General features: G+C 50.0%; 1 protein-coding gene across 1 annotated transcript in view; it reads left to right on the plus strand.

Moving 5' to 3' along the window:
* egf (epidermal growth factor) overlaps window positions 1-24,899 on the plus strand; it is a 116,272-nt gene that overhangs the window by 53,186 nt on the left and 38,187 nt on the right. Inside the window, exons 12-17 of the mRNA XM_056296711.1 lie at window positions 6,447-6,551; window positions 6,768-6,991; window positions 8,267-8,434; window positions 14,570-14,719; window positions 15,201-15,344; window positions 21,392-21,508. Coding sequence (XP_056152686.1) covers window positions 6,447-6,551; window positions 6,768-6,991; window positions 8,267-8,434; window positions 14,570-14,719; window positions 15,201-15,344; window positions 21,392-21,508 — 908 coding nt within the window. The remainder of the gene's footprint in view (window positions 1-6,446; window positions 6,552-6,767; window positions 6,992-8,266; window positions 8,435-14,569; window positions 14,720-15,200; window positions 15,345-21,391; window positions 21,509-24,899) is intronic.

Consider the following 24,899-nt stretch of genomic DNA (forward strand, 5'->3'; position numbering starts at 1 on the left):
CCGTGTTGGTAGGCAACGGAATACACCGCTACACTACCCGGACGCCCCCCTGCCTTATCTTTTAAAACCGAGTCTGTCAAACATTCAAAATCCTTTGGTTTTTAGTTGAAGGATAACGACACGCAGGAAGCTTGAACATCCTGCTTTTGCTGCCAGGTAGCAGCTGGAGGTTTCACCTTACGGCAGGTTCTGCCCCCTCCCCACTGAAACTGCAACAGTGCACTCAGGTGTTAGAATACTGTAACATACTGTAATAGCGAGGAATCAGGAAGCGGGGACAATTTATTTGTCATTTCATATTATGTACTCGCACACAAAAGAAATGAAATTCCTTTCCCCCATTCCACAGCAGTGCAACACAAAAACACATATCCAAAAACATACAAAACCAGAGAGAACAAACCAAAAAAACGCACAAAAAAAAAACAGCTAACAACACAGTCCATTCAGTACAACACAGTCCAAAATCTCCACCGTCCAGAGAACGAATGCCAGCCAGGACCACTGTCGGAACTGCCGGTCTGCATGGGCTAGCAGTTAGCTTAGCCTGCCCCATTTGTTCGAAAAAACAAATGCTCAAGTACACGAAAGTAAAAAAACAACAGTTTACAATTTAAATAGAGAATCACAAAATGTTCTTACCATAGTCTAAATGATAAAATAAAAAGCCTTTTTGATGTAAATGAGCACATGCCAGCAGAAGTGTCTCCACCACCATCATCTTCTAGCAGCACAGAGGATGGCACTGTGGCATGAGCCCTGGCACAAACCTCGAGCACAAAACACTCAGTTCTCATTTGATGAGTCACTCTCTAAATGTCATAAACTACAGCAATTTGGACGAGTATGACATATTTCCTAAATATTAAGGAATGCTCTTTGATGTCCAACTCAAAATGTCCAACACCTGCCAGCAGTATTGTCTCTGCCACCAGCATTTTCCAAACTTGGAGATGATGATTTTGTGTCCTCGGCCTCAGACGCGCCAGTGTCTCTCAAAGTGATGGCAGGGTAAAATAAACTTAGTCAGATTTTTCAGGTTTAAATGTGTTCCGCTATCCATGAAATAGACAATGATGGAGCACGTACTGTAGGTCAAGTAATGCCATGTAGGACTGCTCACTGTATAGTACTTTATAGCATTCAGGCTGTTTAATGTAGTGGTTACTGTACTTCTTACCATTAATAGCTTTATCATAATCACTATCACCCTGATGTTGGTGTCAATCACATATGTGAGGAGGGATCTGGAGGTGGTAAAATTAATCAGACACTGCTAAGTAATCACGATAAACCTTTCCTCTGCTCCTTGCCTGACTGTTTTTCACATTCATTTAATCTCAGGTTTATTTATGTAGCCCTTTATTACACACTAATGTCAAAGAAATGTAAAGAAAAAAGAAAGCTGGCTAGATTTAGCTAAACAGCTGAACACATTGGAGTAAGAACTTAACCACAGACATACTACTTAGGTTTGGCATAATTAGACAGCGACCCTATCAATCCTACGAGCTCTAGCTCATCTGGCTCCACGTACACTCAAAGCATACCTGGAAAAACCTTTTGTCGTCTTGGTAATGGTAGATTATTCATTTCAACTATTCTACTACTACTACTACTACTACTAGTACTACTACTACTTTGGGATGCTCCCGTTAGGGGGCGCCACAGCGGATCATCCGTTTTCATCTCTTCCTGTCCTCTGCATCTTCCTCTGTCACACCAGCCACCTGCATGTCCTCCCTCACCACATCCATAAACCTCCTCTTTGGCCTTCCTCTTCTCCTCTTCCCTGGCAGCTCCATATTCAGCATCCTTCTCCCAGTATACCCAGCATCTCTCCTCCACACATGTCCAAACCATCTCCATCTTGTCTCTCTTGCTTTGTCTCCAAACCGTCCAACCTGAACTGTCCCTCTAATATACTCCTTCCTAATCCTGTCCTTCTTCATCACTCCCAGTGAAAATCTTATCATCTTCATCTCTGCCACCTCCAGCTCCTCCTCCTGTCTTTTCATCAGTGCCACTGTCTCCAAACCATACGATATAGCTGGTCTCACCACCATCTTGTAAACCTTCCCTTTAACTCTTGCTGGTACCCTTCTGTCACACATCACTCCTGACACTCTTCTCCACCCACTCCACCCTGCCTGCACTCTCTTCTTCACCTCTCTCCTGCACTCCGTTACTTTGGACAGTTGACCCCAAGTATTTAAACTCGTACACCTTCGTCACCTCTACTCCTTGCGTCCTCATCATTCCACTGTCCTCCCTCTCATTCACGCATAGGTATTCCGTCTTGCTCCTACTGACTTTCATTCCTCTTCTCTCCAGTGCATACCTCCACCTCTCCAGGCTCTCCTCCACCTGTACCCTACTCTCACTACAGATCACAATGTCATCTACAAACATCATAGTCCACAGAGACTCCTGCCTGATCTCGTCCGTCAACCTGTCCATCACCATTGCAATCAAGATAGGGCTCCGAGCCCATCCTTGATATAATCCTACCTCCATCTTGAACCCATCCTTCACTCCAACCACACACACCTCACCACTGTCATACTTCCCTCATAGGTACATATCCTGCACCACTCCTACATACTTATCTGCAACCCTTGACTTCCTCATACAATACCACACCTCCTCTCTCGGCACCCTGTCATATGCTTTCTCTAAATCTACAGACACAGTGTAGTAACTCCTTCTGGCCTTCTCTATACTTCTCCATCAACACTCTCAAAGCAAACATCACATCTGTGGTGCTCTTTCATGGCATGAAACCATACTGCTGCTCGCTGATCATCACCTCTCCTCCTCTTAACCTAGCTTCTATTACTCTTTCCCAAATCTTCATGCTGTGGCTGATCAACTTTATACCTCTGTAGTTGTTACAGTTCTGCACATCACCCTTGTTCTTGAAAATCGGTACCAGTATGCTTCTTCTCCACTCTTCAGGCATCCCCTCACTTTCCAGGATTGTGTTAAACAATCTAGTTAGAAACTCCACTGCCATCTCTCCTAAACATCTCCATGCCTCCACAGGTATGTCATCAGGACCAACTGCCTTTCCACTCTTCATCCTCTTCATAGCTGCCCCCACTTCCTCCTTGCTAATCCGCTGAACTTCCTGATTCACTATCCCCACATCATCCAACCTTCTCTCTCTCTCATTTTCTTCATTCATCACCCCCTCAAAGTACTCCTTTCACCTTCTCAGCACACTCTCCTCGCTTGTCAGCATATTTCCAACTCTCATCTTAACCTGCTGCACATCCTTTGCAGCTTGGTCCCTCTGTCTAGGCAATCGGTACAAGTCCTTTTCTCCTTCCTTAGTGTCTAACCGCTCATACAACTCACCATAGGCCTTTTCCTTTGCCACCTCTCTCTTCACTTTACGCTGCATCTCCTTGTACTCCTGTCTACTTTTTTCATCTCTCTTACTATCCCACTTCTTCTTTGCCAACCTCTTCCTCTGTATACTTTGCTGTACTTCCTAATTCCACCACCAAGTCTCCTTGTCTTCCTTCCTCTGCCCTGATGACACACCAAGTACCTTCCTAGCTGTCTCCCTCACTATTTCTGCAGTGGTTGTCCAGCCATCTGGCAACTCTTCACTACCACCCAGTGACTGTCTGAACTCCTCTCTGAATTCCACACAACAGTCTTCCTTCTTCAACTTCCACCATCTGATCCTTGGCTCTGCCTTCACTCTCTTCCACTTCTTGGTCTCCAAACGACATGATCACTGGCCAGAGGACCAGCTGCCTGTGTTGACATTTCCCTATCAGCCTGCAATCAGCCAGTATGTGTTGCACCCGCGTACTGGTTGGCCTGTGAGTATGTGCACCTGTCATGGTCTGTGATCTGGGCTCTCCCATCTTCTGATTGGTGCTTTGGTTCACCTGCGCCCAGTCTCCTTGATTGGCCTATGATGTTGTGCACCTGTGCTGGGGACTATTTGACTGTTTTGCAGACATTCTGGGTTGAGTCTTGGAGAGGCTTCATGTCGGTCTGCGGAAGCCTTTGTCTCCTGAACCCTCATCTGCCTCCTCTTTGTGAGAAGGTGTTTTTGCTAAGCTCCTGTTTCCTGAACCCTCATCTGCCTCCTCTGTGTGTGTGTGTGTTTTTGCTGATTTTTTTGTGTATTTATTTGAGTGTGCCTTATTGCCTGCCTTGTTCGGCAGTGGTTTTTTTGCTATTGTGTGTTTTGCTGAAGCACAGTAAAGACACTTCGTACTTTACCAACCGCCTCTGCCCTTCTCTGCAATTGGGTCCAAATACGCGGCATTACACCAAAGTCATCCTACAGACCACCAGACGATGCTGCCTAGCTACGTTCTCCCCTGGCACCACCTTGCAGTCTCCAATCCCTTTCAAATTGCACCTCTTGTATAAGATATAGTCCACCTGTGTGCACTTTCCTCCACTCTTGTACGTCACCCTGTGTTTCTCCCTCTTCTTGAAATATGTATTCACCACAGCCAATTCCATCCTTTTCTCAAAATCCACCACCATCTGTCCTTCCACATTTCTCTCCTTGACACCATACCTTCCCATCACCTCTGTTCCCTTCACCAACATGCCCATTGAAGTCCGCTCCAATCACCACTCTCTCCTCCTTGGGTACCCTCTCCACCACTTCAGCCAACTCACTCCAGAATTCTTCTTTCTCTTCCACCTTGGACCCAACTTGCAGGGCATATGTACTGTTAACATTAATCGCCACACCTTTGATTTCCAGCTTCATACTCATTCCTCTGTCCAACACTGTTCACCTCCAGCACACTCTTGACATACTCTTCCTTCAGAATGACCCCTACCCCATTTCTCCTCCCATTCACACCATGGTAGAAGAGTTTGAACCCACCTCCGATACTCCTGGCCTTACTCCCCTTCCACCTGGTCTCTTGCACACACAGTATGCCTACCTTTCTTCTTTCCATCATGTCAGCCAGCTCTCTCCCTTTACCAGTCATAGTGCCAACATTCAAAGTTCTGACTCTCACCTCCACACTCCTACCCTTCCTCCTCTCCTGCTGCCTCTGGACATGCCTTCCCCCTCTCCTTCTCCCAACAGTAGCATGCAGATGTGCGGATTATCAATTTCAACTATTCAGTATGAAAACAAAAAGATTTAGTGAGACGAAATATAACTAAAGTAAATATAATCGCTCAGGCATTTGTTGCAGTTTGGACGGAGCTACCTGGATAATGTTCACTTGGCTTTGGCTTGCACTGTACCGACAACACGGGATGCTTTTTTTTTTTCCTCCAATTTTCCCCTTTTTTCTCCTCAATTGTATCTGGCCAATTACCCCGAGCCGTCCCGGTCGCTGCTCCATCCCCTCTGCCGATCCAGGGAGCACCCCGACCGACCAGAGGAGGCGCTAGTGCAGCAACCAGGACAAATACCCACATCCGACTTCCCACCCGCAGACACGGCCAATTGTGTCTGTAGGGGCGCCCGACCAAGCTGGAGGTAACACGGGGATTCGACCCGGCAATCCCGTGTTGGTAGGCGATAAAATAGACCGCTATGCTACCCGGACGCCCCAACACGGGATGCTTTGTTACTGAAATAGTCATTATTAAATAAATGATTAAAAAACATGATTTTTGTTACACAAAATAAGCTCAACTCTTACGTTTCATTTCATTTGTTTGTGGTTCTTCTTTTTTGCTTCTCTGTCAGACATATAGCTTTGTGTTGACGTGATGCTTTTCTAAGGGGAATGTCTTTCCACCGTGATTGACAGCTGTTTGAGGCTTGAGAAGAGGTAGTGACGTCACAGAAAAGCAAGGCCAAACTGCCCTCAGCAGAAATGAAAACGAGTTGCAGGAAACTAAATGGGTAGTGTGACAGTCTAATCCGTTGTCCACCAAGACGGGGATCGGCGGTTCGAATCCCCGCGTTACCTCCGGCTTGGTCGGGCGTCCCTACAGACACAATTGGCCGTGTCTGTGGGTGGGAAGCTGGATGCAAGTATGTGTCCTGGTCGCTGCACCAGCGCCTCCTCTGGTCGGTCGGGGCACCTGTTAGGGCGGGGGGGGGGGACTGGGGGAAATAGCGTGATCCTCCCACGTGCTACATCCCCCTGGTGAAACTCCTCACTGTCAGGTGAAAAGAAGCGGCTGGTGACTCCACATGTTTGGGAGGAGGCATGTGGTAGTCTGCAGCCCTCCCCGGATCAGCAGAGGGGGTGGAGCAGCAGAGGGGGTGGAGCAGAGACCGGGACGGCTCGGAAGAGTGGGGTAATTGGCCAAGTACAATTGGGGAGAAAAAAATCACCCCTCCAAAAAAAAAAAAAGGAACCTGAAGAGCTTTATGAACTTAGGGTTTCCAAGATCTTTTTGGGCAAGAGAGTTTAATTGTAGAATTTAGAATTGGATTTAAGGACGGAGCATTAAGAGATTTTTATTTGTGTCTGTATTTTTCCCTCCAGCCGGTCCACTGTCGACTGCAGCACCTTAGACGGGTTGAACAGAGAAACGGTTGTCAGAACTGAGCCGCAGAAACCCAGGGGCATCGCAGTTCATCCTCTGAAGAAGTGAGCTACGATATGGCCGCACGCCTGTTTTAGTGGCGATATTACTGAGAGAGAAACGAGAGCGCCATGTGAACACCTTTACTGCGCTGTACACTTAAATTATTCAGAGTTCCACGTTTCACACAGCACCACAACAACTTTTACGTTTCACACCGCACCACAACAACAGCTTTGAGTTTCCCACATTACAACTGAGCATTTTTGTCACTTTTAAAGAAAGTTGTTTTGGACCAACATGGGTCCGAAGCCCACGGTGGAGAGTGCGTCTTTGGAAGGGGAGGAGCGAGCGGTCATTGCTGATTCCAGGCTGATGTCGCCCACTGGCCTGACCATCGACTTGACGGAGGACCGTCTGTTCTGGTGCGACAGGAGCCGCAGGACAGTGGAGACGGCGGCCCTGGACGGCTCCGGCAGACGTGTCCTGATAGAGAATCAAGTAGGTGAGGCTGGTGTGGGGTGAACAAGCAGAGGCCGCACAGTACTGGTCATGTCAGTGTTATTTGTGTAGCCCAACATCACAAATTACACATGTGCCTCAAGGGGCTTTACAGCAACACAACATCCTGTCCTGAGCCCCTCGCATCGGATAAGGAACACTCCCTAAAACCTTTAGCAGGGAGAAAAAGTAGGAAGAAAGCTCCGGGAGAGCAACAGGGGAGGCTCTCTCTCCCAAGATGCACAACGTGACATGATGTTGTGTTTACACAATTTACACAATACAACACTGAAAGAGGATAACACAATTATAATGGAATTATAAAATATAAGAATATGATGGCTGGCGACAGGCATGGGCGCAAGTCCATGAATACTGGGATGGCATCCAGCACTTTACCTGGGCCCCATCTATAGAATTAGTGGTTGTGTCAGGAAGGGCGTCCGATGTACAAATTTTGCCAAATCAGTATGTGGGCTGACAAGACGACACCGGATCAGTCGAGGCCCGGGTTAACAACAACCACCATTGGTGGGCCTTTTGTTAACCTGTTAAAATGAAATGAAATGAAGCACTGCAGCACGGTGGTGCAGTGGTTAGCACGGTGGCCCCGCAGCAAGAAGGTCCTGGGTTCAAGCCCCGGGGTAGTCCAACCTTGGGGGTCGTCCTCTGTGTGGAGTTTGCATGTTCTCCCCATGTCTGCGTGGGTTTCCTCCGGGGGCTCCAGTTTCCTCCCACAGTCCAAAGACATGTAGGTCAGGTGACTTGGGCGTACTACATTGTCCCTAGGTGTGTGTGTGTGTGTGTGTGTGTGTGTGTGTGATGGCCTGGCGGCCTGTCCAGGGTGTCTCCCCGCCTGCCGCCCAATGCCTGCTGGGATAGGCTCCAGCATCCCCACGACCCTGAGAGCAGGATAAGCGGTTGGGATAATGGATGGATGGAAATGAAATGTTAAAAAAACCTATTAGTCACACATCTGAGTGAGAGAAGGATAAAACATTGAAACAGGATAACAAAATTAGAAGGATTTATAAGAGATATAAAAATAAAATATGATGAGGGGGATGCCAAGCGGTGTCCAGGTGGTGACCATGGAGACACATGGATTTGTAAAATAGTTGAGCCTACTTGTTTGGGAAGGGAAACGGGTTTTCGTCTGACCTGGACCTATCTGGTCAGTTGTGGTTGTGTACCTCGTCAGTACATCAGCTGGTCCTGAGGCTTTTTACCTCCAGCGTCTTTCTCCACATCTAACCCCTCCTCTCTTCTCATGGTCCAGGTCGACCTTTTGACCTTGCCGTGTTTGAGGACCGGCTGTGGATCTCTGACTGGGAGCACCAGCATCTGAAGAGTGTGCACAAGCGAACAGGGAAAAAGCTTGAACGTATTCACAGCAGTCTGGTCCACCCAGCGTCTGTTGTGATCGTCCACCCCCTTGCTAAACCAGGTACAGACATCACGTCCAATATGTACAACATGGTGATGTATTAATATCCACAAAACATAAAAAGGGGCGTCCAGATAGCGTAGCGGTCTATTCTGTTGCCTACCAACACAGACAGGGATCGGCGGTTCGAATCCCCGTGTTACCTCCGGCTTGTTCAGGTGTCCCTACAGACACAATTGGCCGTGTCTGTGGGTGGCAAGCTGGATGTGGAAGTCTGTAGCAGTATCATAAATATTATATAAATATATCATTATAGTATAAGCTGTGAAACCAACATGAAGTCTGTAGCAGTATAATAAATATTATATGAATATATCATTATAGTATAAGCTGTGAAACCAACACGAAGTCTGTAGCAGTATAATAAATATTATATGAATATATCATTATAGTATAAGCTGTGAAACCAACACGAAGTCTGTAGCAGTATAATAAATATTATATAAATATATCATTATAGTATAAGCTGTGAAACCAACACGAAGTCTGTAGCAGTATCATAAATATTATATAAATATATCATTATATAAGCTGTGAAACCAACACGAGGGTCTATTTTAGGGTTAGGGGTTGGTTTTAGGGTTACGGTTAGAATTAGGGTAAGGTTAGGGTAAGGGTTAGGGTTAGGCATGTAGTTTGTGTGGGTCGCGTTAGGGTTAAGGGCTACGAAATGAATGTAGTCAATGAGGGGTCCGCACAAGGATAGTGAAACAGGACTGTGTGTCTGTGTGTGTGTGTGTGTGTGTGTGTGTGTGTGTGTGTGTGTGTGTGTGTGTGAGAGAAAGTGTGCGTATGCAGTGTGCATTTTAACTTCTGGAGTGATTCTGAATTGCTGATCCATCTAGAATAGAGTAAGTATCATCTTTCTTGCTCAACAGGTTGCTACTAGTCTTATTCCAGCTGCTTGAGTGTTAGTCCTTTTCTCTATACATCTGCTGCTGGTTCCTAGTGGGATCTTATTCTAGCTATAGCTGTCTTATTCTATTTACTTACTTGTCTTATTTACTTATTCTAGCTGTAGCTGTTTTTCACCTAGTGTGTCCTTAAATATTTCTTGCTGCCTAGCTGCTTTGACTTAGTTATCCTTTTAGCTTATAAATATATTCCTTGGTAACTTGCTGTTTGCAGTTTTAATACTATTGTGTGAGGTTTGATAGAGTTTTACATAAGTGACCAGTTTCTGGGCAAAAGGCCTATTTTCAGTGTACCTCTTTGGTTAAGTGGCCAGGGAGTGGCCTGCACTCGTGGCAGACAATTAGAAATCGGTGTTCTTTAAATCACTGCTGCTACCTGGCATCAGGCAAACAAGCCGAGAGCAAACAGGTCTAGGTTGAAGGAAGGCCAGAGTGAACAAAGGCAAGCGTGACTTTTTCAAGCCAAGACTTCGTCAAGCAAGGACTGCTCTTTTTAGATCCGGTCAGTCATCTGTATTTTGTGTACCTAGTATAGACTGTGTTTCCTTCACATTCCTGTCCTTTCCTCTTCCTGGGGCTGGCATAGATGTTGGGTCACTCCTAGGTGCTGTGACCCTACCAATCTCATCTATCCCACTCTCTCCGCTCATGATGAGCAAGTGGTGATGGGAGGGCTCTGGAATTGCCAGTCTGCGGTGCCGAAAGCTGAGTTTATCCCACGCATCCTTGCTCTTCCTCAACTTTCTTGCTCTAACTGAGACCTGAATCACGCCAGAAAACACTACCACACCCACAACTCTGTCAGATGTGTACTCTTTTTCTCACACTCCCAGAGCTGGGAGGCGAGGTGATGGTACCGGCCTGCTAATCTCCCTGAAATAGAAATACTCTCTTGTTTCCATTCCACAATTTTCTCCGCCCTCTTTTGAATTTCATGCTGTTACTGTCTCTTATCCGGTCAAACTCACCATTGTGATTGTGTACCACCCACCAGGCCTCCTTGGTGAGTTTCTGGAGGAGCTTAACACACTTGTCTCGCACTTCCCTGTTGATGACTCTGCACGTATCCTTCTCGTTGACTTCAACATCCACACTAACAAGCTAGATCCTCTTCTCTCTTTCCTCTCCTCCTTTGACCTTCAACTCTCACCCTCTCCTCCTACCCACAAGGCCAGCAACCAGCTGGACCTTATCTTTACTAGACACTGTCCTATTTCCAATCTCTCTGTTACTCCCCTCCAGCTCTCTGACCACTATTTTATATCCTACTCTCTCTCTCCCTCTCTTCACCCCCCTCAGCCCCTCCCCCTACCCACATGGTTTCCACCCGTACACACCTCCGCTCTCTCTCCGCCACTGATCTTTCTTCCTCTGTTACCTCTATCCTCCCTACACCTGAATCTTTCTCTCTCCTACACCCTGACACTGCTACTGATCCTCTTCTCTCTGCCCTCTCCTCTTCTCTGGACAATCTCTGTCCCCTCACTTCCAGGCCTGCATGCCCAATTCCACCTGCCCCTTGGCTGACCGACTCAGTACGTACTGACAGACGGAGCCTGAGAGTGGCAGAGCACAAATGGAGAAAAGGCAAACTCCCAGAGGACCTTCTCAACTCCCAATCTCTTCTTTCCACTTTCTCCTCCTCCCTTTCTGCTGCTAAGGCTGCCTTCTATCATTCTAAAATCCTATCCTCTGCCTCTAATTCTAACAAACTCTTTGAAACCTTCTCTACACTTCTTCAACCCCCACCTTGTCCTCCTACTTCCTCCCTTCTCCCTGATGACTTCGCTAACTTCTTTGACAAGAAGGTAAACGACATCAGATCCTCCTTTTCTCATCACCCAGTTAGTGCTGCTTGCACTATCCCACCCTCTACACCGTCCCTCACCTCTCCACGTCCCACCCTATCCCACCTCGCTCCCCTCTCCCCCGACGAGGTCCTCAACCTCATTACATCCAGTCACCCCACCACATGCTCCCTTGACCCGGTCCCCTCCCCTCTTCTTCAGTCTATAGCACCGGAACTCCTTCCCTTTCTAAACCACCTCATCAACACCTCCCTCCAGGCAGGATGCTTTCCATCTGCCTTCAAGACTGCTAGAGTCACTCCCCTTCTCAAGAAACCATCACTTAACCCCTCTGACGTCAAAAACTACAGACGAGTTTCCCTTCTACCCTTTCTATCCAAAACTTTCGAACGTGCTGTCTTTAACCAACTTTCTTTGTACCTCCACCAGAACAACCTCCTGGACCCCAACCAGTCTGGGTTCAAGGTGGGTCACTCGACAGAGACGGCCCTCCTTGCAGTGACAGAATCGCTGCACTCTGCGAGGGCAAACTCTCTCCTCTGTCGTGATACTCCTGGACCTGTCAGCTGTGTTCGACACAGTGACCCACCAGATCCTCCTCTCTACCCTCGAGGGGCTGGGTGTCACAGGCTCTGCACTCTCAATGTTTGCGTCCTACCTGACGGGTCGCTCCTACCAGGTGACATGGAGGGGATTTGTGTCGGAGCCTCACAGACTGACTACAGGCGTTCCACAGGGTTTGGTTCTGGGTCCTCTCCTTTTCTCCCTGTACACGACATCCCTGGGTTCTGTTATTCGCTCGCATGACTTCTCTTACCATTGTTATGCTGATGACACCCAGCTGATCTTGTTCTTTCCTCCCTCTGACACACAAGTAGAGACACTCATTGCTGCGTGCTTGACTGACATCTCGGAGTGGATGGCGACACACCACCTGAAGCTCAACCTGGACAAGACAGAGCTGATGTTCCTCCCGGAGAAAGGCTGCCCACACCGAGACCTGGCCATCACCATGACAACACCATGGTGACACCAACTCGGACTGTGAGGAATCTGGGTGTGATCCTGGACGACCAACTGTCGTTTGCTGCAAACATTGCATCGGTTGCTCACTCCTGCAGATTTCTCCTCTATAATATCAGGAGGATTCGCCCATTCCTAACTGACGAGACAGCACAGGTCCTCATCCAGGCTCTGGTCATCTCCTAGCTGGACTATGGCATCTCCCTCCTTGCTAGCACCTCAGCGTCAGCCATGAGACCTCTGGATCTTGTTCAGAAAGCTGCAGCTCGTCTGGTGTTCAACCGCCCTAAGTTCTCCCACACAACTCCCCTTCTCATGTCCCTACACTGGCTCCCAGTAGCTGCTCGCATCCAGTTAAAGACTCTGGTGCTAGCCTACAGGGCAGTGAAGGGAACAGCTCCTTCCTATCTCCAGGCCATGGTCAAGCCCTACACCCCATCCGACTACTTCGTTCTGCTGCCTCAGGACGCCTGGTTGCCCCATCGCTCAGAGGCCCTTGCTGCCGATCGACCCGGTCACAGCTCTTTTCTGTCCTGGCCCCACAGTGGTGGACTGAACTCCCCACTGAAGTCAGGACAGCGGAGTCGCTGCCCATCTTTCACCGCAGGTTGAAAACTCACCTCTTCAAGAACTACTACCCTGTTACTTGTTCTTAGCACTTATTGTATTCACCCATTAAAAAAAAAAACTCTTTCTTGCGCTTTTACTTTAGCACTGGTTTTGCTCTTAGATGCTTGTTTAGATGCACTTATGACCTCTGATGACTAGTAGTTCTCCTGATCTCCTACGTTAAATGATGCTCTTATTGTAAGATGATTTGGATAAAAGCGTCGGCTAAATGACTGTAATGTAATGTGTGTGTGTGTGTGTGTGTGTGTGTGTGTGTGTGTGTGTGTGTGTGTACATGTTTGTCCGCACAAGGAAAAGGGTCTATTTTAGGGTTAGGAGTTGTTTTTAGGGTTACGGTTAGGTTAAGGGTTAGGGCTAGGCATGTACTTTGCGTGGGTAACGTTAGGGTTAAGGGCTACGAAATGAATGTAGTCAATGAGTGGTCCGCACAAGGATAGTGAAACACGACTGTGTGTGTGTATGTTTGATTTAATGTTTTGCTCTCTGGTTGTCTGATGTTCCATATAATGTCATAAATGTCACACAGCAGGGGTCTCAAACTACTGGCCCGTGAGGCAGGGTTGTGTGAGGCAGGGTTGTCTGTTCTGCACTATTACATTTATTAAGAGATCCAAACCACGTATTCATTGTGCATACTGCTGTTGTGTTGTTTTTTTTCCGTTTTGTTAAACGTTTCTTTATTTCTAGTTCTCAGTTAAGATTCGTTATGAAGCCAGTTGCAGATGACATAACCTAATGTCAGCTCTCTTTCTCTATCTGTCTCTCTATCTGTCTCTCTGCCTGTCTTTCTCTCTCTGTCTCTCTCTCACTCTCTCTCTGTCTGTCTGTCTCTCCCTCTGTCTCTCTCTCTCTCAATTCAATTCAATATGTGCTTTATTGGCATGACATACGTTTGTGTCAGTGACGTGCGGTGAGGTTCGTGGCTGGTGAGGCACTGACTTTTTCAGTCAGATTTACAAATATATGAACCCAATATAGTAGCTTCAATTCACCATTCATTTGGCTTTGTTTGTGACATCTGTTGTCTCGTCTACTGAACAGGAAATATGCAAATTCAGCGATTTTGATAATAAAAATGATTTAAATTATTGGAATTGTACATAAATTACATTTATAGCACAGATCAGTAGACAAATATTAATATTTATTTTATTTTATCATTTGTTTTTTTTCTCATGATGAAAGGTGAGGCTCTGCCTCACCTGCCTCCCCTGACCGCACATCCCTGGTTTGTGTACATATTGCCAAAGCATGTAAAACAACAACACAATACAACAATGATTATAATAACAATGATATCTCTCTCTGTCTCTCTCTGTCATAGATTAGCGCTCGATTGTGTAAATAGGAACCAGTCTTTGTGTGGTCAGGTGTTCTTCCCGGGAGCTTAACAGGTTTTGACCACACAGCCAGAGACAGATGCTGAGGCAGCTTGCTGCTGCAGTCGTTACTGTGTTGTGGGCGTTACTGTTGGTTTGTCTCTGGAAATACATTCGTCTTTAATGGACACTTAACAGTAAATGGACAGCGTGTTCAACTGGCAGGGTAGTCTCGGACTTGGATTCATCAGACACGGTAATAAGTGTGTCAGTTACGCTATCTGTGGTGCAACACCTCAGTGGCTTAAAGCCTCGGCTTCGCCTCTACGCCACCTGTCAAGTGGCCCCCAGGTAATGTGAGTTTGAGACCCCTGTTATGAAGACTGAGAGAATTCACCTTTCACTGAGCTCTTTGTTGTCACTCCGCTTCCCTTTCTTCAGGGGCAGATGTTTGCCTACATGAAAATGGAGGCTGTTCCCAGGTGTGTGAAAGCAGACTAGGATTTGCCCACTGCTCCTGTCTGTCATCCTACATCCAGTCAGCGGATGGGAAAAGTTGCCTGCCAGCTGAGTTGTCCAGTAGGATGTCAGGTGACTGAAGGCCATCCTACTCACTGTCTGGACAAGTCTGTATGAACTATGAAGCGAGACTGACTGGAGTTAGGTTGAGGGGTCATCAGAACTGGATCATGTTATTATATGCCCAGTAAGTTTAGTGAGACTGACTGGAGTTAGGTTGAGGGGTCATCAGAACTGGATCACGTTATTATATGCCCAATAAGTTTAGTGAGACTGACTGGAGTTAGGTTGAGGGGTCATCAGAACTGGATCACGTTATTATATGCCCAATAAGTTTACACATCCAAGCAAATTACCTCAAGCGGTTTCTCATTTGAAACAAAAGTCCTAGCAACATGATGTTTAAGAATAAGTGTGTAAGTAGGGAATGGATATAACATTATTTAGAGGATGGGACTCTACACACTTAATATCATGGAACAATAGTTGATATAAAAAGATAAAGAATCAGGAGATTGTAACGTATTCTGTCTTAACTGTATTCATTATTTAGAGTCCGGGGACAAAGTATCAATCAAAAACAAAACCCTCAGCAGTGACGGTGTTTCTCCGGCTACACCCCGGCTCTCAAGTGATGAAGTGGAGGACTCGGAGGAAGGCAGAGAGCCAACAGTCCTCTCAGAGAAGATGGTGGCAGGTAACAGTTGACCGTTTGTCCAGCCCGGTCTCTTCAGTCTGCCTACAAAAAACACAACTTTACATTTTCAAACTGCGTGCGGTACATGTTCCAATGTCCAATTTTGCGTGCAGGTGATATGCCAATCCTTCCCATTAACTAATGTGGAGAGCAGATGCATCCAAATAGCACACATCACCTTGAACGGTCATGACATCACCAGTGAGGCTCAGTTTGCCCAGTTCACCTTATGCGTGACAACCCAGTCACCAGAGTCACATGTTGGCATATTACGTTTCTGCAGAAAGAAACATTTGTCTCACTATAATAAACATACTGCTGTCCATTTCTGCAATTTTGTATGAGGAAGTTGGGAGTTGCAGAGAAGTATGTAGCAGTGGTGCAGGATATGTAGGAGGGCAGTGTGACAGTGGTGAGGTGTGTGTGGTTGGAATGACAGATGGGTTCAAGGTGGAGGTGGGATTAGATCAAGGATCGGCTCTGAACCCTCTCTTGTTTGCAGTGGTGATGGACAGGTTGACGGACGAGATCAGGCAGGAGTCTCCATGGACGATGATGTTTGCGGATGACATTGTGGTCTGTAGGGAGAGTAGGGTGCAGGTTGAGGAGAGCCTGGAGAGGTGGAGGTATGCACTGGAGAGAAGAGGAATGAAAGTCAGTAGGAGCGAGATGGAATACCTATGAGTGAATGAGAGGAAGGACAGTGGAATGGTCAGGATGTAAGGAGTAGAGGTGATGAAGGTGGATGAGTTAAAATACTTGGGGTCAACTGTCCAAAGTAACGGGGAGTGCAGAAGAGAGGTGAAGAAGAGAGTGCAGGCAGGGTGGTGTGGGTGGAGAAGAGTGTCAGGAGTGATTTGTGACAGAAGGGTACCAGCAAGAGTTAAAAGGAAGGTTTACAAGATGGTAGTGTATGTTATATGGTTTGGAGACAGCACTGTAGGTTAGTTATTACAGAGATTCTTTCAGGTCTTGCCAGAAAACTGTTGGACTGCAACGTACACAGTACTGTATTGTTTATAAGGGTGGGGACACCTGCAGTCACTGTATTGTTTATAAGGGTGGGGGCACCTGCAGTGACTGTATTGTTTATAAGGGTGGGGACACCTGCAGTCACTGTATTGTTTATAAGGGTGGGGGCACCTGCAGTGACTGTATTGTTTATAAGGGTGGGGACACCTGCAGTCACTGTATTGTTTATAAGAGTGGGGCACCTGCAGTCACTGTATTGTTTATAAGGGTGGGGCACCTGCAGTCACTGTATTGTTTATAAGGGTGGGGTACCTGCAGTCACTGTATTGTTTATAAGGGTGGGGCACATGCAGTCACTGTATTGTTTATAAGGGTGGGGTACCTGCAGTCACTGTATTGTTTATAAGGGTGGGGCACCTGCAGTCACTGTATTGTTTATAAGGGTGGGGACACCTGCAGTCACTGTATTGTTTATAAGGGTGGGGACACCTGCAGTCAGGTGAGACTGAAGAGGTCACTTAGATGATGATGAAAAGTATCTGTCAATAACAGTTGTGTCCAGATGAACTGACTCAATGTCCTAGGAATTAGTTAGTTGTCAGCTAGAATGACCCTCTCAGGTCTGTCTCTCTCCCTCCCAGCTCTCAGGTCCGTCTCTTTCCCTCCCAGCTCTCAGGTCCGTCTCTTTCCCTCCCAGCTCTCAGGTCCGTCTCTCTCCCTCCCAGCTCTCAGGTCCGTCTCTCTCCCTCCCAGCTCTCAGGTCCGTCTCTCTCCCTCCCAGCTCTCAGGTCCGTCTCTTTCCCTCCCAGCTCTCAGGTCCGTCTCTTTCCCTCCCAGCTCTCAGGTCCGTCTCTTTCCCTCCCAGCTCTCAGGTCCGTCTCTTTCCCTCCCAGCTCTCAGGTCCGTCTCTTTCCCTCCCAGCTCTCAGGTCCGTCTCTCTCCCTCCCAGCTCTCAGGTCCGTCTCTTTCCCTCCCAGCTCTCAGGTCCGTCTCTTTCCCTCCCAGCTCTCAGGTCCGTCTCTCTCCCTCCCAGCTCTCAGGTCCGTCTCTCTCCCTCCCAGCTCTCAGGTCCGTCTCTCTCCCTCCCAGCTCTCAGGTCCGTCTCTTTCCCTCCCAGCTCTCAGGTCCGTCTCTTTCCCTCCCAGCTCTCAGGTCCGTCTCTCTCCCTCCCAGCTCTCAGGTCCGTCTCTCTCCCTCCCAGCTCTCAGGTCCGTCTCTTTCCCTCCCAGCTCTCAGGTCCGTCTCTTTCCCTCCCAGCTCTCAGGTCCGTCTCTTTCCCTCCCAGCTCTCAGGTCCGTCTCTTTCCCTCCCAGCTCTCAGGTCCGTCTCTCTCCCTCCCAGCTCTCAGGTCCGTCTCTCTCCCTCCCAGCTCTCAGGTCCGTCTCTCTCCCCCCTAGCTCTCAGGTCCGTCTCTTTCCCTCCCAGCTCTCAGGTCCGTCTCTTTCCCTCCCAGCTCTCAGGTCCGTCTCTTTCCCTCCCAGCTCTCAGGTCCGTCTCTCTCCCTCCCAGCTCTCAGGTCCGTCTCTCTCCCTCCCAGCTCTCAGGTCAGTCTCTCTCCCTCCCAGCTCTCAGGTCCGTCTCTTTCCCTCCCAGCTCTCAGGTCCGTCTCTTTCCCTCCCAGCTCTCAGGTCCGTCTCTCTCCCTCCCAGCTCTCAGGTCCGTCTCTTTCCCCCCTAGCTCTCAGGTCCGTCTCTTTCCCTACCAGCTCTCAGGTCCGTCTCTTTCCCTCCCAGCTCTCAGGTCCGTCTCTCTCCCTCCCAGCTCTCAGGTCCGTCTCTCTCCCTCCCAGCTCTCAGGTCCGTCTCTCTCCCTCCCAGCTCTCAGGTCCGTCTCTTTCCCTCCCAGCTCTCAGGTCCGTCTCTTTCCCTCCCAGCTCTCAGGTCCGTCTCTTTCCCTCCCAGCTCTCAGGTCCGTCTCTCTCCCTCCCAGCTCTCAGGTCCGTCTCTCTCCCTCCCAGCTCTCAGGTCCGTCTCTCTCCCTCCCAGCTCTCAGGTCCGTCTCTCTCCCTCCCAGCTCTCAGGTCCGTCTCTCTCCCTCCCAGCTCTCAGGTCCGTCTCTTTCCCTCCCAGCTCTCAGGTCCGTCTCTTTCCCCCCCAGCTCTCAGGTCCGTCTCTTTCCCCCCCAGCTCTCAGGTCCGTCTCTTTCCCCCCCAGCTCTCAGGTCCGTCTCTTTCCCTCCCAGCTCTCAGGTCCGTCTCTTTCCCTCCCAGCTCTCAGGTCCGTCTCTTTCCCCCCCAGCTCTCAGGTCCGTCTCTTTCCCTCCCAGCTCTCAGGTCCGTCTCTTTCCCTCCCAGCTCTCAGGTCCGTCTCTTTCCCTCCCAGCTCTCAGGTCCGTCTCTTTCCCCCCCAGCTCTCAGGTCCGTCTCTTTCCCCCCCAGCTCTCAGGTCCGTCTCTTTCCCTCCCAGCTCTCAGGTCCGTCTCTCTCCCTCCCAGCTCTCAGGTCCGTCTCTCTCCCTCCCAGCTCTCAGGTCCGTCTCTTTCCCTCCCAGCTCTCAGGTCCGTCTCTCTCCCTCCCAGCTCTCAGGTCCGTCTCTCTCCCTCCCAGCTCTCAGGTCCGTCTCTCTCCCTCCCAGCTCTCAGGTCCGTCTCTCTCCCTCCCAGCTCTCAGGTCCGTCTCTTTCCCTCCCAGCTCTCAGGTCCGTCTCTTTCCCTCCCAGCTCTCAGGTCCGTCTCTTTCCCTCCCAGCTCTCAGGTCCGTCTCTTTCCCTCCCAGCTCTCAGGTCCGTCTCTTTCCCTCCCAGCTCTCAGGTCCGTCTCTCTCCCTCCCAGCTCTCAGGTCCGTCTCTCTCCCTCCCAGCTCTCAGGTCCGTCTCTTTCCCTCCCAGCTCTCAGGTCCGTCTCTCTCCCTCCCAGCTCTCAGGTCCGTCTCTCTCCCTCCCAGCTCTCAGGTCCGTCTCTCTCCCTCCCAGCTCTCAGGTCCGTCTCTTTCCCTCCCAGCTCTCAGGTCCGTCTCTTTCCCTCCCAGCTCTCAGGTCCGTCTCTCTCCCTCCCAGCTCTCAGGTCCGTCTCTTTCCCTCCCAGCTCTCAGGTCCGTCTCTTTCCCTCCCAGCTCTCAGGTCCGTCTCTTTCCCTCCCAGCTCTCAGGTCCGTCTCTTTCCCTCCCAGCTCTCAGGTCCGTCTCTTTCCCTCCCAGCTCTCAGGTCCGTCTCTCTCCCTCCCAGCTCTCAGGTCCGTCTCTCTCCCTCCCAGCTCTCAGGTCAGTCTCTCTCCCTCCCAGCTCTCAGGTCCGTCTCTCTCCCTCCCAGCTCTCAGGTCCGTCTCTTTCCCTCCCAGCTCTCAGGTCCGTCTCTCTCCCTCCCAGCTCTCAGGTCCGTCTCTTTCCCCCCTAGCTCTCAGGTCCGTCTCTTTCCCTACCAGCTCTCAGGTCCGTCTCTTTCCCTCCCAGCTCTCAGGTCCGTCTCTCTCCCTCCCAGCTCTCAGGTCCGTCTCTCTCCCTCCCAGCTCTCAGGTCCGTCTCTCTCCCTCCCAGCTCTCAGGTCCGTCTCTTTCCCTCCCAGCTCTCAGGTCCGTCTCTTTCCCTCCCAGCTCTCAGGTCCGTCTCTTTCCCTCCCAGCTCTCAGGTCCGTCTCTCTCCCTCCCAGCTCTCAGGTCCGTCTCTCTCCCTCCCAGCTCTCAGGTCCGTCTCTCTCCCTCCCAGCTCTCAGGTCCGTCTCTCTCCCTCCCAGCTCTCAGGTCCGTCTCTTTCCCTCCCAGCTCTCAGGTCCGTCTCTTTCCCCCCCAGCTCTCAGGTCCGTCTCTTTCCCCCCCAGCTCTCAGGTCCGTCTCTTTCCCCCCCAGCTCTCAGGTCCGTCTCTTTCCCTCCCAGCTCTCAGGTCCGTCTCTTTCCCTCCCAGCTCTCAGGTCCGTCTCTTTCCCCCCCAGCTCTCAGGTCCGTCTCTTTCCCTCCCAGCTCTCAGGTCCGTCTCTTTCCCTCCCAGCTCTCAGGTCCGTCTCTTTCCCTCCCAGCTCTCAGGTCCGTCTCTTTCCCCCCCAGCTCTCAGGTCCGTCTCTTTCCCCCCCAGCTCTCAGGTCCGTCTCTTTCCCTCCCAGCTCTCAGGTCCGTCTCTTTCCCTCCCAGCTCTCAGGTCAGTCTCTTTCCCTCCCAGCTCTCAGGTCCGTCTCTTTCCCTCCCAGCTCTCAGGTCCGTCTCTCTCCCTCCCAGCTCTCAGGTCCGTCTCTCTCCCTCCCAGCTCTCAGGTCCGTCTCTCTCCCTCCCAGCTCTCAGGTCCGTCTCTTTCCCTCCCAGCTCTCAGGTCCGTCTCTTTCCCTCCCAGCTCTCAGGTCCGTCTCTCTCCCTCCCAGCTCTCAGGTCCGTCTCTTTCCCTCCCAGCTCTCAGGTCCGTCTCTTTCCCTCCCAGCTCTCAGGTCCGTCTCTTTCCCTCCCAGCTCTCAGGTCCGTCTCTCTCCCTCCCAGCTCTCAGGTCCGTCTCTCTCCCTCCCAGCTCTCAGGTCAGTCTCTTTCCCTCCCAGCTCTCAGGTCCGTCTCTTTCCCTCCCAGCTCTCAGGTCCGTCTCTTTCCCTCCCAGCTCTCAGGTCCGTCTCTTTCCCCCCCAGCTCTCAGGTCCGTCTCTTTCCCCCCCAGCTCTCAGGTCCGTCTCTTTCCCTCCCAGCTCTCAGGTCCGTCTCTTTTCCTCCCAGCTCTCAGGTCAGTCTCTTTCCCTCCCAGCTCTCAGGTCCGTCTCTTTCCCTCCCAGCTCTCAGGTCCGTCTCTTTCCCTCCCAGCTCTCAGGTCCGTCTCTCTCCCTCCCAGCTCTCAGGTCCGTCTCTCTCCCTCCCAGCTCTCAGGTCCGTCTCTTTCCCTCCCAGCTCTCAGGTCCGTCTCTTTCCCTCCCAGCTCTCAGGTCCGTCTCTCTCCCTCCCAGCTCTCAGGTCCGTCTCTCTCCCTCCCAGCTCTCAGGTCCGTCTCTCTCCCTCCCAGCTCTCAGGTCCGTCTCTCTCCCTCCCAGCTCTCAGGTCCGTCTCTCTCCCTCCCAGCTCTCAGGTCCGTCTCTCTCCCTCCCAGCTCTCAGTGAAAGCAGCATAACATGAAACTGTCTAAACTGTTAAGATGCTGTTTTCTGTAATATTATATTTCTTTGCTGTTATTTTCCTGTCAGACCAAGATGAGTGTTACTCACTGAGGTGCGATGTGAACGCGCAGTGTCTCCTGGGCGCTGGCGGCCCCGCCTGTCGGTGTCTGGAGGGCTTCACGGGAGACGGCCAGCTGTGTGTGGGTGGGTATTTCAGTGCACATCTTACCGTCCATGTGCAGCGAGGCCTGATAGACGAGTAAGTTTGGGAAGGCTTTGTAGGAATAGAAACTCCAACCCTGACGGTTTTAACAGGGCGCACATCCTGTAGAAACTGAAGTGAACTGTAGAAAGTTGCACTGAAAGCAGATAGTAATTATAAATGCGGAAAAAAATATTGGAAGTTCAATGCTGATCTGTTAAATTTAGAAGAATATGATACGGAAGGGGGGGCATGGTGGCGCAGTGGTTAGCGTGGTCGCTTCACAGCAAGAAGGTCCTGAGTTCGAGGCTAAGGGTAGTCCAACATTGGGGGTCGTCCCAGGTTGTCCTCTGTGTGGAGTTTGCATGTTCTCTTCGTGTCTATGTGGGTTTCCTCTGGGGGCTCCGGTTTCCTCCCACAGTCCAAACACATGTAGGTCAGGTGAATCGGCCGTACTAAATTGTCCCTAGGTGTGAATGTTTGTGTATGTGTGTGTGTGGGCCCTGTGATGGCCTGGCAGCCTGTCCAGGGTGTCGCTCCGCCTGCCACCCAATGATTGCTGGGATAGGCTCCAGCATCCCCGTGACCCTGAGAGCAGGATAAGCGGTTTGGATAATGGATGTTAAGGAAGTAAAGGCATTAATGGTGGGAATTAAAAGTGATATAAGTGATGACAAAGGAGGTCCTTGGTTCAAGCCCTGGGGTAGACCAACCTTGGTGGGTCGTCCCGGGTCGTCCTCTGTGTGGAGTTTGCATGTTCTCCCCGTGTCTGCGTGGGTTTCCCCCAGGGGCTCCAGTTTCCCCCCACAGTCCAAAGACATGTAGGTCAGGTGACTCACCGTACTAAATTTTCAGTAGGTGTGAATGTGTGTGTGTGTGGGGGTGGGGGGGCCCTGTGATGGCCTGGCAGCCTGTCCAGGTTGTCTGCCTGCCTGCTGCCCAATGGCTGCTGGGATAGGCTCCAGCATCCCCGTGACCCCGATTGGGATCAGCGGCTTGGATAATGGATGGATGGATGGATGGACATCCTGTAGAGCTACACAACAGCACATATGAACAGGCATGTACTGTAGTATCATTGATTTGTGGCCAGTTTGATGTACTACTGCTGGTCTGGGAAGATCAGTTGAACTGTGTACATATAATACTGACAAATCATTCTGCAAGGAAAATCATGATTTCCTGAATACTTGAGCTCAGATTTGAATCCCTGATGAGCCAGTTTCTACCCTTCAGCAGCCAGGAGTCCTGCTGACGTGTCTTTGAACCAGATCGTGATCCAGTCTACCAGCACACTGGACCCTGCTGTGGTGAAATGTGTCATCTAGGTGGCTTGAAATGTCAATGCAAAGATGTATTTTTCCCTCTTGGCCTTGCAGACGTGGAGGAGTGTGTTCTGGGTTTGTCTGAATGCAGTGGTCAGAGTTCAGAGTGTGTGAACACGGTGGGAGGATATCTCTGTCAGTGTCGGCCTGGCTTCACAGGTGAAGGACATCGCTGTACAGGTAGGAAATCTTCTGTCTACCTGCAGTACACCTGAGAACTTTGTAGACTTGGTAACGTATTCCAAACTCTCAGAAAACTCCAAGCAATCAAAGAAATAACAACCAGACACAAGGACAGTTTCTTCCCCCGGCCTCACTGAGGTGTGATGTGATGTGTCTAATCAATCAATTACTCAAAGCACCTACTTCTGGGCGTCCAGGTGGCGTGGCGTCTATTCTGTCGCCTACCAACACAGGAATCACTGGATCGAATCCCCGCGTTACCTCCGGCTTGGTCAGGCGTCCCTACAGACACAATTGGCCGTGTCTGCGGGTGGGAAGCCGGATGTGGGTATGTGTCCTGGTCGCTGCACTAGTGCCTCTTCTGGTGGGTTGGGATGCCTGTTCAGGGGGGACGGGGAACTGAGGGGAACAGCGTGACCCCCTAGTGAAACTCCTCACTGTCAGGTGAAAAGAAGCGGCTGGTGACTCCACATGTATGGGAGGAGGCATGTGGTAGTCTGCAGCCCTCCCTGGATCAGCAGAGGGGGTGGAGCAGAGACCAGGATGGCTCGGAAGGATGGGGTAATTGGACGGATACAACTGGGGAGAAAAGATCCACAAAAAAAAGAACACATTATTTGTTTATCCATCTATCCATCCATTAACTTAACTGCTTATCCTGCTCTCAGGGTCGTTGGGATGCTGGAGTCTATCCCAGCAGTCACTGAACGGCAGGCTGGGAGACTACACACTTAATTTCAAAGTGCACAGTTGTCATTTCTCCTTTTGCAGATATCGATGAGTGTAAAAGTGGGACACACAAATGTGACAGAAACGCAGAATGCCAGAACACATTGGGAAGATATCTGTGCAAGTGCAGGGCCAGTTACCATGGTAACGGCCTCACCTGTCAAGGTGTGTGAACAGTAGACAAGATCCTTCATGGTTCATTGTTTCTGTGTATTTCCACAACTCAACATGTTGACCAGATCAAATCAGAATCAACAGAATGTTACAGAAGGTTGAATCAGTTCATCTGGACTCAACGTTTACTGAGAAACGTCTCATCATCATCTCAGTGACCTCCTCCGTCTCACCTGCCTGCAGGTACCCCCACCCCACTGGCCTGTAGATGGTGTAGCCTGTGTAGATGGTGTAGCCTGTGTAGATGGTGTAGACTGTGGAGTCCTGGTCTGACGTGTTAGCTCTCCTGTGTTGTGTCATCCTGTTGGCCAGCGTCTGTTTAGTTTCCCGGATGTACAAGTCACGGCAATCCTCGGGCACTTAACAGCTACACTATATTGCTCTGTTTGTGCTGGGGGACCTGGTCCTTGCGGTGGACTAATTTCTGGTGCAGTGTGGTTTGGGGTTTGAAAGCAACTGAGATGTGGTGTTTGGAAAATACGCATTTCAACTATTCCAACACTCCCACCACATACAGAATCACCACTGGTTTACACTTAAACAGCTGTTGTCCTCCTTTTCTCTTCTCTTCGATCAGCTGGTGCACTGTTTGGGCGTCTTCCTGGTTTTGACAAACGCCCAGTTATGATAAACACACTTGACCAGGACCTGTTTAATGTGGGGTTTCTCCCCTTCCCCGGCCGCTGTGTCGGTGGGGACATTGTCAGCTCGGTGGTCCAGTGTCCTGATGACTCCTGGTTTGTGCTCCAGTGGATGATGAGAGTCAAACCTTAAGTACTGATCAGTATGTGTTGGTTTATGGTAAACATCAACAATCAAATGTCCCCCATCACCAACTGTAATGTCACAGTGTAAGAAGACCAACCTGTCATGTTCCACATCCTCCCTGGTGAACTTCATGTGGTGTCCACAGAGTTCATGTGGTCGGTGAAATGTGCTACATCCTGTGCTTTAATTTCAACCCAGGTGTCGTCCACAAATC

Source organism: Lampris incognitus, chromosome 1, assembly GCF_029633865.1.
Source record: "Lampris incognitus isolate fLamInc1 chromosome 1, fLamInc1.hap2, whole genome shotgun sequence".
Classification (NCBI taxonomy): domain Eukaryota; kingdom Metazoa; phylum Chordata; class Actinopteri; order Lampriformes; family Lampridae; genus Lampris; species Lampris incognitus.